Here is a 12,424-nt window from a genome sequence, read left to right on the forward strand (position 1 = left end):
TTCTATTCAACATCTATATGCTACCCCTAGCCCAGATTATGGAACATCACAACATCTCCTATCATACGTATGCCGATGACACACAACTCTATATCTCAGTGTCATCACACGACTACAGTCCCTTACTCTCATTGAGTAACTGTATTCATCAAATCAATGACTGGATGTGCCAGAATTTTCTCCAGCTAAATCCAGAAAAGACAGAGGTATTAATTTTTGGCCCTAGAAATGAAAGGGCAAAGATCAGCGCCCACCTTGGCTCTATGTCATTGACAGCTACAAATCAAGCCAGAAATCTTGGTGTTATTATTGACTCAGACCTGAACTTCAACAGCCATTTAAAGTTTATTACTAAATCTGCCTATTACCACCTGAAAAATATAGCTAGAATTAAGGGGTTTCTGTCTAAACAAGACATGGAAAAACTTATTCATGCATTCATTTTTAGTAGGTTGGATTATTGCAATGGCTTATTTACAGGCCTTAACAAAAAATCAATCAGACAGCTGCAGCTGATTCAGAACGCTGCCGCCAGAGTCCTTACAAACACCAGGAAACTGGACCATATTACACCGGTCATTAAATCGCTACACTGGCTTCCTGTGAGTCAAAGAATAGATTTTAAAATCTTACTGCTGGTCTACAAAGCCCTAAATGGTCTCGGACCAAAATACATGCTTGATCTACTGGTTCCCTACGAAGCATCCAGACCCCTTAGGTCATCTGGAACAGGTTTGTTGTGTGTTCCAAGAACAAGAACCAAGCAAGGTGAGGCAGCATTCAGTTATTATGCTCCTCACCTGTGGAACAAACTTCCTGTAGATCTGAGGTCTGCTCAAACTGTCAGCTCCTTTAAATCAGGGCTAAAAACACTATTGTTTACTGAAGCGTACTCTTAGATTAAATACTTACCTGCTGTATTCTACTGCCCGTACTTTTTAACTACACACTGCTGATTTATGCCTTTTATTATTCTACTTCTTTTCTTATCCTGACTGTTCAATGTATTGAGCCTGTTTTTATTTTATGTTACTGTATTTTATTATCACTATCATTCTCAATTTCTATTTCCCTGTTTAATTGACTGTTTTTATTCTTTTAAATTGTGTCTTGTTGCTTTTAATGTCTCTGTAAAGCACTTTGAATTACCTTGTGTTAAATTGTGCTATACAAATAAACTTGCCTTGCCTTGCCAACATACATACTACCCAGAAACATGACAAAAATTTTAAAAAATGACAAAAATACCAAAGAAATGAGGAATTAACAGTTTTTATTTAATGTTTATGTAGAATAAGCATATATTTTATTACACATTTTGTTATAGATTGCTACTGACTGTTTTACTGTTTTACTAAAACAAAAGCTATATATGTGAGGCATAAATAGCAGGTGGCAATCTGAATTACCTACAAGGCCTCGTTTTCTGCCCTATATATTGTAAGAGGGGCCATTCTCTCTATGGGCCGCCTCACCTTATGGGCCCTAGTGCAACTGCCCAACCTGCACAGTCTATATTTACACCTGTGGTCTGGTTTACTTTGGCCCTCTGTGAGTGTTGGTTTTGTCTTCCAGCTGCAACAGAGAGACAGAGGAACCGAAGAATCCAAACCCGAATCTAAACCCAGGGTAGAGGGGTTCAGTGACTGTGCAGTAGAAGGTGTGGAGGTGGATCAGTGTGTCAGAGGACACTCTGTAGAAGGACAGAGTGCCGGCAGGACAGTCCACATACACTCCTACTCTGTGAGAGACGGAGGACGGGTCGGTGCGTACTGCTGTTCGTCTGTCATCGTGCCAGACAAAGTAGTTCTCATCAGAGCAGTACACACTCCAAGACTTACTGCTTCCTCCGAGCTTGCAGTCAACACCCTGCCCTCTCCTTCTGATTCCACTGTACGTCACTCCCACATACACCGCTCCTCTCCTCTCCACCTCCCAGTAACAACGACCAGTCAGACCGTTTTTACACAGCAGCTGAAACCAGCAGTTGAATCTCTCTGGACGATCTGCACACTTGTGCTCGTGGGCTACAACTGTCACTTTTCTGAGGTCTTTGGACAGTTGAAGCTTTCTGTGTGCTGTGTTCGGGTCCAGTGTCAAATCACAGGCATCTAAGGATGACGACAGAATTCATTTTTAATATGTTAAAAAACAAACCTTTAGTTTTCTATTCTGCAATGTCTGATTTATTGCCAAAAACATACTCACACTTCCTCAGACCTGGTTTCAGCCTCTGGACTCCACCATGATCAAGCCTGTGAGGGGACAGAAGAACAGTCAAGTTATTATCTAACTCTCATCCAAAGACTTTTTGTGCATTAAAGTCATATGTCCCCACTGCTTGAGTAATTACTGACAAACAAACTGACAGCTTGTCTGTCCTACCTGAGAGTGTCCAGTCTCCAGCGTGGATCCTCCAATCCGGCAGACAGCAGCTTCACTCCTGAGTCTCCTGGATGGTTGTAGCTCAGGTCCAGCTCTCTCAGATGGGAGGGGTTGGAGCTCAGAGCTGAGGCCAGAGAAACACAGCCTTCCTCTGTGATCAGACAGCCTGACAGACTGCAAACAACCTTAGTGTAAGAACTAAAAGCTTGGTCATGGCGCAGAGAAATTTATCTTCATGAAACATGTGGTTCGAGAGGCTTGTTGACACAGTGACCACTCGCAGAGCTAATAGGTGAAATACACACAGCTAGCAAGATGCGATAGCTTCCTTCATGTTGGACTCTGTTCCCACAAAGAGCAGTACTGTCAACATGGTCAGCTATGGCATGATAGCACAAATTCACACATCTCATGTTTGTCAGTGACCTTTTATCCATGACTAAGATGAAACATTGACAAGCTAAAAAACAGATCTTTGAAAACAATGATGAAATGTAGGTTTTGTTATCGTTAAGAAGATGGGAGTAAGTTGTTAGTGTGTGGGCTGTGACTGGTGATATATCGAAGAGCTGACCTGAGGGTCTCCAGGGTACAGTTTGGACTCTCCAGTCCAGATGACAGTAGCGCCACTCCTGAATCCTGCAGGTCGTTGTTACTCAGGTCTAACTCTGTTAGAGTAGAGGAGTTGGAGCTGAGAGCGGCTGAAAACTCAGGACAGCTTTCGTCCGTAAGACTGGTTTGATTCAACCTGATAGAAAAAGGAATAGAGATATTTTTGGTGTTCAGCTTTTCACTGTCAGCAGACAGGAAGTGGTTCAGTGTCAGAACCATGTATGTTTGTCAGGGAACATTGTTATTGATGGGGGCATCTAAAGTGAGGAGGTGAAGGTGAGATAGAGCAACGTCTTAATTCATGTTCGCAATAACTGGGACCCCTGGAGGGGCGTGTCCCCTTTAAGAACACCAGTGGGGTTGATGCAGCCTGTGATTATGACAATCCAAATAAATGAATGAATCTAACCTGAGAGTCTCCAGCCGACAGTATGGACTCTCCAGTCCAACAAGGAGCAACTTCACTCCTGAATCCTGCAGATAGTTTCCATTCAGGTCCAGCTCTCTGAGACTAGAGGACTGGGAGCCAAGAACTGAGGCCAGAGCTTCACAGCTTCTCTCTGACAGATTGCAGATACTGAGCCTGGGTAAATAAAGGGAAAACAACATATTTCTGAAGTTTAATAACATTTAATTGAGATTGAAGGACAGAGTGGACCTGAAGATCGAGGCTTAGACAGTCCAAAATGACACTCAGTAATCTAAACTGGCAAACAACAATTACTTGAATTGGATCTGACACTGAGTTACAACCAAACCAGCACGGACTTCTTTAAAATCAAAACACCGCAGATCAGTTGAAACAAACTTGAAGATCTTACCTCAGAGTTTTCAGTTTGCAGTGCAGACTTTCCAGCCCAGCACAGAGTTGCATCAATCCTGAATCCTGCAAGTTGTTGTTACTCAGGTCCAGCTCTGTCAGAGTGGAGGACTCTGAACTGAGAACTGCAGCGAGCACCTGACAGCAGTCTTCTGTGAGGCTTGATTGATATAACCTGATAAAAAAGGTGGAAATATTTTCTATTCGAGGGAGAGCAAGCCTTCAACCATAAGGCGCTGACCAGTCAGAGCACGTTTTAGCAGCCTGAGGCGGCCTTGCCTAATAGTTTTCATCTGTTTTGCATTGCTGAATGTCTCGTGTTTTTGCTCTATGTGCCGCACAGTTTGCAGGAATACCCTGAATGCCTTGAGTTAAATGAACTTCAACTCAGAGTGGAAAAGTACCCAAAGTCATTGTCTAATGAAATGTGGGCCTTCTTTGGTGGCATTGTCAAGTGCAGCATACATAGTTTGGGTTAAGCTAAAATTTCAACGTTACCCTAGGCAAGTTTTTACTAACTGTAATCAGACTCGACAACTGACAGCAGACTGTTGAACTCCTAAAATAAGCTTTGAACCGACCATCAACCAGGTGAAGCTCCTGGACCAGCTGGTGGTACTCCCTGTAATTTCTACTCTTTCTGAGGGTGTCATGTACCTACACAGATCTCTTTGTCCCTGTGGCCAACATACTGTTTGAAAGTACTATTTGTTCCTGTCAGAGCTGGAACAGGTGCCCTCCACCTGTCCATTATTTTAAAGATTTTAAGGTACAGATATATGAGTTTACTTCACAGTGGCTATGAAGTTTAGGACAGGTGATTCTGTGGTTGCATGGTTACAGTTAAAGCTAATGTTTGTGCCAAATTTGAAGAAATTCCCTTTAGGTGTTCTTGATATATATTATGTTCATGAGAATGTGACAGAGGAGGTCACAGTGACCTTGGCCTTTGACCATCAAATTCATATCACTCCATCCTTGACTTAAAGTGGACATTTGCACAGTGCACATTTGTGCCAAATTTGAAGAAATTCCCTGTGGGTGTTTCTGAGATATCCTGTTCATGACAATGAGATGGGTGCAAGGTTTAGATGACCTTGACCTTCGACCTTTAACCACTAAAATCTTATCAGTTCATCCCTGCATTCAAGATATTTGAGCTAAATTTGAAGAAATTCTCCCAAGGCGTTCCTGAGCTATTGTCCTCACAAGAATAGGACGGACAGATGTACGTATGTACAGATATGGATATTGCCAGCGCGGAGGCATAAAAAAAGATGCAGCAACCTGCATGTGCTCTGTCTGATAGGGGCCATACCCCCGAGGCTCTCCACTCACTTCGAGGTGAGCAGTGTCTAAAAGGCTTTTTTGGTCAATTGTGCTAATTCGCAGTGAGTGAATCCACTGATGGTGGCAGTTCCCTTGAAAGGCTGTGACTTGGCCTTTCAGCTCCTCCTCTGGCACCAAAAAGATTGCGTATGACTTCATCTCACCTTAGTGTTTCCAGCCTACAGTGTGGACTCTTCAGTCCAGCGGACAGTGTCTTCACTCCTGAATCCTGCAGGTCGTTGTCACCCAGGTCCAGCTCTCTAAGACGAGAGGACTGACAGCTAACAGCTGAGGACAAAGCTTCACAGCTTTTTTCTGATAGCTTACAGACACTTAACCTGGAAAAACAAGAATGAACAAACAGTAAGTCACATTTGTATGGATTCAATGGATATTCAATCAGTCTATCTGTGCACGCACAGAGCTTTGTTGGAGGCTTTGACCACTGGCAGCAGCCTCAGAAGAGCCTCCTCTGAAGGTGAATATTTTTTCAGGTCAAACACGTCCAGATCCTTTTCTGATGACAGTAAGATGAAGACCAGAGCTGACCACTGAGCAGGAGACAGTTTATCTGTGGAGAGACGTCCTGAAATCAGAAACAGTTGGATCTCGTCTTCTAGAGAATGGTCCTTCAGCTCGTTCAGACAGTGAAACAGATTGATGTTTTTTTCCGCACAGGGATTCTCTCTGATTTTCTTCTTGATGTATTGGACTGTTTCCTGATTGGTGGGTGAGCAACATCCTGTCTGAGTGAGCAGGCCTCGTAGAAGATCCTGATTGGTCTGCAGGGAAAGACCTACAAAGAAGCGGAGGAACAAGTCAAGGTGTCCGTTTGGACTCTCTAAGGCCTTGTCCACAGCACTCTGGTAGAAGCGTTTCACTGCAGATTTGTCTGCTGTTGGTGTGGAACTCTGGCAGGTTGACTGCTCCTCCATCAGGAGATCAACACCAGAGCTGATGAAGGTCAGATGGACATGAAGAGCAGCCAGAAACTCATGAACACTCAGATGGACAAAGCAGAACACCTTGTCCTGGTACAGTCCTCTCTCCTCTTTAAAGATCTGTGTGAACACTCCTGAGTACACTGAGGCTGCTCTGATATCGATGCCACACTCTGTCAGGTCTGATTCATAGAAGATCAGGTTGCCTTTCTGCAGCTGATCAAAAGCCAGTTTTCCCAGAGACTCAATCATCTTCCTGCTCTCTGGACTCCAGTGATGATCTGTCTCAGCTCCTCCATCATACTTGATGTTCTTCACTTTGGTCTGAACCACCAGGAAGTGGATGTACATCTCAGTCAGGGTCTTGGGCAGCTCTCCTTCCTCTCTGGTCTTCATCACATCCTCCAGAACTGTAGCAGTGATCCAGCAGAAGACTGGGATGTGGCACATGATGTGGAGGCTTCGTGATGTCTTGATGTGGGAGATGATTCTGCTGGCCTGCTCCTCATCTCTGAATCTCTTCCTGAAGTACTCCTCCTTCTGTGGGTCAGTGAACCCTCTGACCTCTGTCACCATGTCAACACAGTCAGGAGGGATCTGATTGGCTGCTGCAGGTCGTGTGGTTATCCAGAGGCGAGCAGAGGGAAGCAGTTTCCCCCTGATGAGGTTTGTCAGCAGCACATCCACTGAGGTGGACTCTGTAACATCAGTCAGGATCTCATTGTTGTGGAAGTCCAGAGGAAGTCGACACTCATCCAGACCGTCAAAGATGAACACAACCTGGAACTCTTGAAATCTGCAGATTCCTGCTTCTTTGGTTTCAGTAAAGAAGAGATGAACAAGTTCCACCAAGCTGTACTTTTTCTCTTTCAGCACATTCAGCTCTCTGAAAGTGAATGGAAATGTGAACTGTATGTCCTGGTTGGCTTTGTCTTCGGCCCAGTCCAGTGTGAACTTCTGTGTTAAGACTGTTTTCCCAATGCCAGCCACTCCCTTTGTCATCACTGTTCTGATTGGTTTGTCTCCAGGTGAGGCTTTAAAGATGTCTTCTTGTCTGATGGTTGTTTTTGGTCTGTCTAGTTTCCTGGATGCTGTTTCAATCTGTCTGACCTCATGTTCATCATTGACCTTTGCAGTCCCTCCCTCTGTGATGTAGAGCTCTGTGTAGATCTGATTCAGAAGGGTTGGGTTTCCTGTTTTAGCGATCCCCTCAAACATGAACTGGAACTTCCTCAGAAGATTAGATTTGAGTTTGCACTGGCAAAATGCAGGAGTTTCTGAAAGAACATGAAAAAAATAACAGCACTGAGTGGAAATTACAGGAAATGTAAAAGTTGCTCTAGAAGTGTGACACCATGATCAAAAAGTAGCTGATGGTATGCCACACTTACTTAGCATCATTTTTAGCACAAACAGGACCCATACATGCACCAAATGGGGGGATGTCAGGGTGGGGGGGCTGCCCTGGGTGGGCGCCCCGAGCAGTTGGGGGGTTCGGTACCTTGCTCAGGGCAGTGCCCCGGAGGTGAACTGGCACCTCTCCAGCTACCAATCCACGCTCCATATTTTGGTCTGGGCAGGGACTTGAACCGGCGACCCTCCAGTTTCCAAGCCAAGTCCCTATGGACTGAGCTACTGCCCCCCCTTCATATGCCAATTCTTGAAAGGTATGCCACTTTTGTTTTAATGTCCCATACCAAATCTTTTTTCTTTTTTTTGGTATGCCATTCTTTCTGTCACATGCTAATTCCTTTATTTGGAATGCCACTCTTGTTAATTCTTTAGTATGCCAGTCCTGCTTAAGTGTCATATGCCAGTTCTTCCGTGATATGCCGCAGTTATTTAATTGTTTCATGCCATTTCTTTTATGGCATGCTGCTCTTCTTGTCATATGTCATATGTCATTTTTTATTTCTATGGTAGTCAATTGTTGTTTAGGTGTTATGTGCTAATTCTTTCATTTGGTATGCTGCTCTTGTTTTGATGACATATTGTATCCCAATTATTTTATGGTATACCACATTGGTTTTAATGCCAAGTCTTTAATGGTATGCCACTCTTATTTGAATGTTATATCCAAATTTTGCTATGGTATGCCACTCTTATGTCAGGGTCATAGGCCAATTATTTTATTTGGTATTCCACTCTTGTTTAGTGTCACATGCCTATTCCTGCAAGGTATGCCAATCTCATTTAAGCTCTTACATAGTATTCCACTCTTGTTTTAGTGTCATATGCCAATTCTTTTATGGTATGCAACTCTTGTTTTAGTGTCATATGCGAATTCTTTTATGGTATGCCACTCTTGTTTTAGTGTCATAAGCCAATTTTTTTATGGTATGCCACTCTTGTTTTAGGGTCATATGTCAATTCTTTTATGGTATGCCACTCTTGTTTTAGGGTCATATGCCAGTCCTTTTATGGTATTCCACTCTTGTTTTAGGGTCATATGCTAATCCTTTTATGGTGTGCCACTCTCATTTTAGTGTCATATGATAATTATTTTATGGTGTGCCACTCTCGTTTTAGGGTCTTATGCTAATCCTTTTATGGTGTGCCACTCTTGTTTTAGTGTCATATGATAATTCTTTTATGGTATGCCACTCTTGTTTTAGTGTCATATGCTAATCCTTTTATGGTGTGCCACTCTTGTTTTAGGGTCATATGCCAATTCTTTTATGGTGTGCCACTCTTGTTTTAGTGTCATATGATAATTCTTTTATGGTGTGCCACTCTCGTTTTAGTGTCATATGATAATTATTTTATGGTGTGCCACTCTTGTTTTAGGGTCATATGATAATCCTTTTATGGTGTGCCACTCTTGTTTCAGTGTCTTATGCTAATCCTTTTATGGTGTGCCACTCTCGTTTTAGGGTCATATGATAATTATTTTATGGTGTGCCACTCTTGTTTTAGTGTCATATGATAATTCTTTTATGGTACGCCACTCTTGTTTTAGGGTCAATATGCCAAATCTTTTAAGGTTTACTAGTATTTGGTTTTAATGTCACATGCCAAGTTTTCAGTGGTATGCCACTCTTGTTTTAGGGTCATATGCAAATTCCTCCACAATATGCAACAGTTATTTAACTGTTACATGGCATTTCTTTTATGGTATGCCGCTCTTCCTTATATTTCATATGGCGATTCTTTTACCATGTGCCACTCTTGTTTTGATGTCCTATCCCAATTATTTTATGGTATACTACCTTGGTTTTAATGTCACATGCCAAGTCTTTAATGGTATGCCACTCTTGTTGTAGTGTCAAATGGCAAATATTTTATGGTATACTACTTTGCTTTTAATGTCCTGTGCTGGGGGCGTCAGTAGCGTGGAGGATAGTGCCGGCGCACCATGTACAGAAGCATTGCCTCAATGCAGCGGTTGCGGGTTCGAGTCCGGCCCGTGACCCTTTGCTGCGTGTCAGTCCCCACTCTCTCTGTCTCCTCATTTCACACACTGTCCTATACATTAAAGGCAAAAGCCCACAAAAAATAATCTTTAATGTCCTGTGCTGATTCTTTTATGGTATGCCACTCTTATTCAAAGTGGGGGTAGGGATGCCACTAAAACAAGAGTGGTTTACTTTCAGCCACTTTCTTGCGCTACAGCACTACTGGCCCCTCGTGGCTGAAATGTTTTAACACCCCATAATGCAAAAGTGTCCAGCAGAATGAACAATAATCTGACAATTTGACTAATTTATGTAGAATAAGAGGAGATACATGTGATTATTAACATTAGTGGTAGAGGTGATCAGTTCTTTTTATTAATAGTGTGTTTTTTTTCTAAATATTTGCATGATAACTTGTATTGTCCCATTTAAGCAGACATTCATTGGAGTCAATCATCATGGATCTAATAAATGTTCTTAATTGTAGCTTCCTCTTTCCATTATGTTGTTAAAACCCTCTTACTGCTCTGCAGACAGTCAGCCAGCTCCTCCTGCTTCATTATCTTCAGGAAGTTCAGTGTGATCTTCAGAAACGCCTCTCTGCTGCTCCTCTTCTGCTCTTCATCCTCACCGCCCAACACCTCCTCATCCTCACTCTGCCTGCCCAAGCACTCTGTGCCATCTAATGTCAGGACCCTCAGAAACATCTTCAGCTCGTTCTTCACAAAACTGACAATGTTCTCCTCAAGCAGCTGGAACGAAACACTTAAGTAATTATTCGTCATTAATACTAAAATTATGAAACACACTGTCAAGTCTGTACACGGACTGACACCTGGTTTGAAATGTCCATCACAGAGACCACTGTGAGCAGAATGTTTCCTTTATAGTAAAATGTGTTGTACTCACGTACCATAAATATGGAGTCCAGGTCTGTTTGATGAGCAGAGTGACCAGCAGGAACCTCTGATGTCTCCTGATCAACTCTGAAAAAACTAAAACACAACTGCGATTATGGAGAATCACTTAAAAACAAAAGGGACTCAGCAGAGTAGTATGTATTTTGTTCCTCCCCCTTATAATCCTGTGAAGTGATTGGCTGATTTAAAACTGACCGACAGCTGGTTTCATCATCTTAATCATTTTAAATTCGTACCTTTTATCAACAGAGCAGGTTCCATCTTTGAAATAAAGAGGGTCTGCCATAGAACGATCACTCTTCATGGACAAACAGCAGGGAACAGGACTGTTTGGTCTCATAGAAAAAAAAAAAAACATATTAGAAAGACTTTATTTTTACAACAAACACCACTGCTCTGCTTTTAATATGTTGATGTTTTACTTCAGTAATAGTAGAAACACACACAGTGTAGTTTTGGCAACAAAATGTGCTGGAAATATGAAAGTAAAAGTATTATGACATCATTACGTAAGCAGCAGTTTAATGTTGAGGTGGAACTGCTTCATATACTCAAACAATACAAACATAATCTTGATCTTAAACAGATCAAATTTTGTATGTAAAATCTAAAAAGTAACTTTGACATGGGGTAAACAGAATAAAGTAATATCAGATGTAAATTCTTAAGTATTGTACAGATACCTCAGAATTATACGTCACTGCCAAGAGGAGGGAAATCTACATGTTTTATACTTAATATTTCACGTCTAAGGCAGAACAGAAGATTTATCTCCCTGTATTTAAAATGTATTGAATCTTTTCATTTTATACTTTGTTAATGTTTCTATTGCATTATCATCATTTTTGTTTAATTGTTTTAAAAATGATATTTTGTTGTTACAGCTGCTTGTTTCTGACCTGTAAAGCATTTCCCACATCAGTTTATTATTGAATGAATGAATGAATGAATTAATTACTTTATTTCAGACCAAAAATTTACAACTAATATACAACTATGCCCAGTCTGTTTACTACCCAATTAATAAATAAGTAATGAACCCAGTTTATTTACAGTCCAAGTACCACCCAGTGTGTATTAAAAGACTTATGAAGTTCACATACATGTCTCGCTGTTCATCCCTGAGCTCAGCAGATTCTTTTGTTGAAAAATCTGTCTTCATGGACATTGGTCCAGGTCCAGGTCCTGGTCCAGGCCATAACCATCGCTGTAACCTTTTAAACAGAGAAGAAAACGAATAAGACTTTCAGGAGGTGATGTTACAGTTTTAATCACCCAGCCTCTGTTTTTATACCTTCACACCGACCATCAAATTCAGTACAAATGAATTTGAACTTGAATTCAAGAATGAACAACAAACAACAATCTGGCTTGTAACTGCATATTGTGATTTATACTGCGCTACATTTATTTGACTGCAGCAGTTAATGATTATTTTACTAATTTAAAATGTAGGCTAAATAATTTAATTAAAAAAAATAATGCATTGTTTAAATTAAACTTCCGAATAAAATACAATATTTAAAATTAGCTCTATTAATTACAACATAACATTCTGCACAAGTAAATGAAACAATACTAAAAAGTTTATGATATGATACGTACAAACATAAATTTTTCCATTTCAGGTAATGTATCTGACTCAAGACCACATCACCTGGTCTGCAGCATGAACATTACATACAATAATAGCAGAACAAAGACACACGGCATGGCTAAAGTACAACTAATGTTAGTTAGACAAAGGAAGGACAAGCTTCAAAAAAGCACCTAGTTTACAATTAACTTTTGGCTTATCTGTGTAATAACAAAATTAATTTAAATATAGATGGACAGTTTAAATAATACTGGTAACACTTTACAATAAGCTACACAAAATTAGAGTAGTTACTGAGGAACTAATGAGGAACGAATGAGTAGTTACTGAGGAACTAATAAGGAACAAATGAGTAGTTACTGAGGAACTAATGAGGAACGAATGAGTAGTTACTGAGGAACTAATAAGGAACAAATGAGTAGTTA

At 41.2% G+C, this 12,424-nt stretch overlaps 1 protein-coding gene across 1 annotated transcript in view; it reads right to left on the reverse strand.

The window, feature by feature from the left end:
* Positions 1-1,354: 1,354 nt before the first annotated feature.
* LOC126386808 (NACHT, LRR and PYD domains-containing protein 12-like) overlaps positions 1,355-12,424 on the reverse strand; it is a 13,534-nt gene continuing 2,464 nt past the window's right edge. The window contains exons 2-13 of the mRNA XM_050039403.1: positions 11,506-11,616; positions 10,639-10,737; positions 10,396-10,477; positions 10,006-10,234; positions 5,567-7,364; positions 5,311-5,484; positions 3,819-3,992; positions 3,407-3,580; positions 2,960-3,133; positions 2,386-2,559; positions 2,209-2,255; positions 1,355-2,111 (exon numbers count right to left, since the gene is read on the reverse strand). Of these exons, the coding sequence (XP_049895360.1) occupies positions 1,537-2,111; positions 2,209-2,255; positions 2,386-2,559; positions 2,960-3,133; positions 3,407-3,580; positions 3,819-3,992; positions 5,311-5,484; positions 5,567-7,364; positions 10,006-10,234; positions 10,396-10,477; positions 10,639-10,737; positions 11,506-11,616 (3,811 nt within the window). The 3' untranslated portion in view covers positions 1,355-1,536. The remainder of the gene's footprint in view (positions 2,112-2,208; positions 2,256-2,385; positions 2,560-2,959; positions 3,134-3,406; positions 3,581-3,818; positions 3,993-5,310; positions 5,485-5,566; positions 7,365-10,005; positions 10,235-10,395; positions 10,478-10,638; positions 10,738-11,505; positions 11,617-12,424) is intronic.

The sequence above is a fragment of the Epinephelus moara genome, chromosome 3, assembly GCF_006386435.1.
Source record: "Epinephelus moara isolate mb chromosome 3, YSFRI_EMoa_1.0, whole genome shotgun sequence".
Taxonomy (NCBI): Eukaryota; Metazoa; Chordata; class Actinopteri; order Perciformes; family Serranidae; genus Epinephelus; species Epinephelus moara.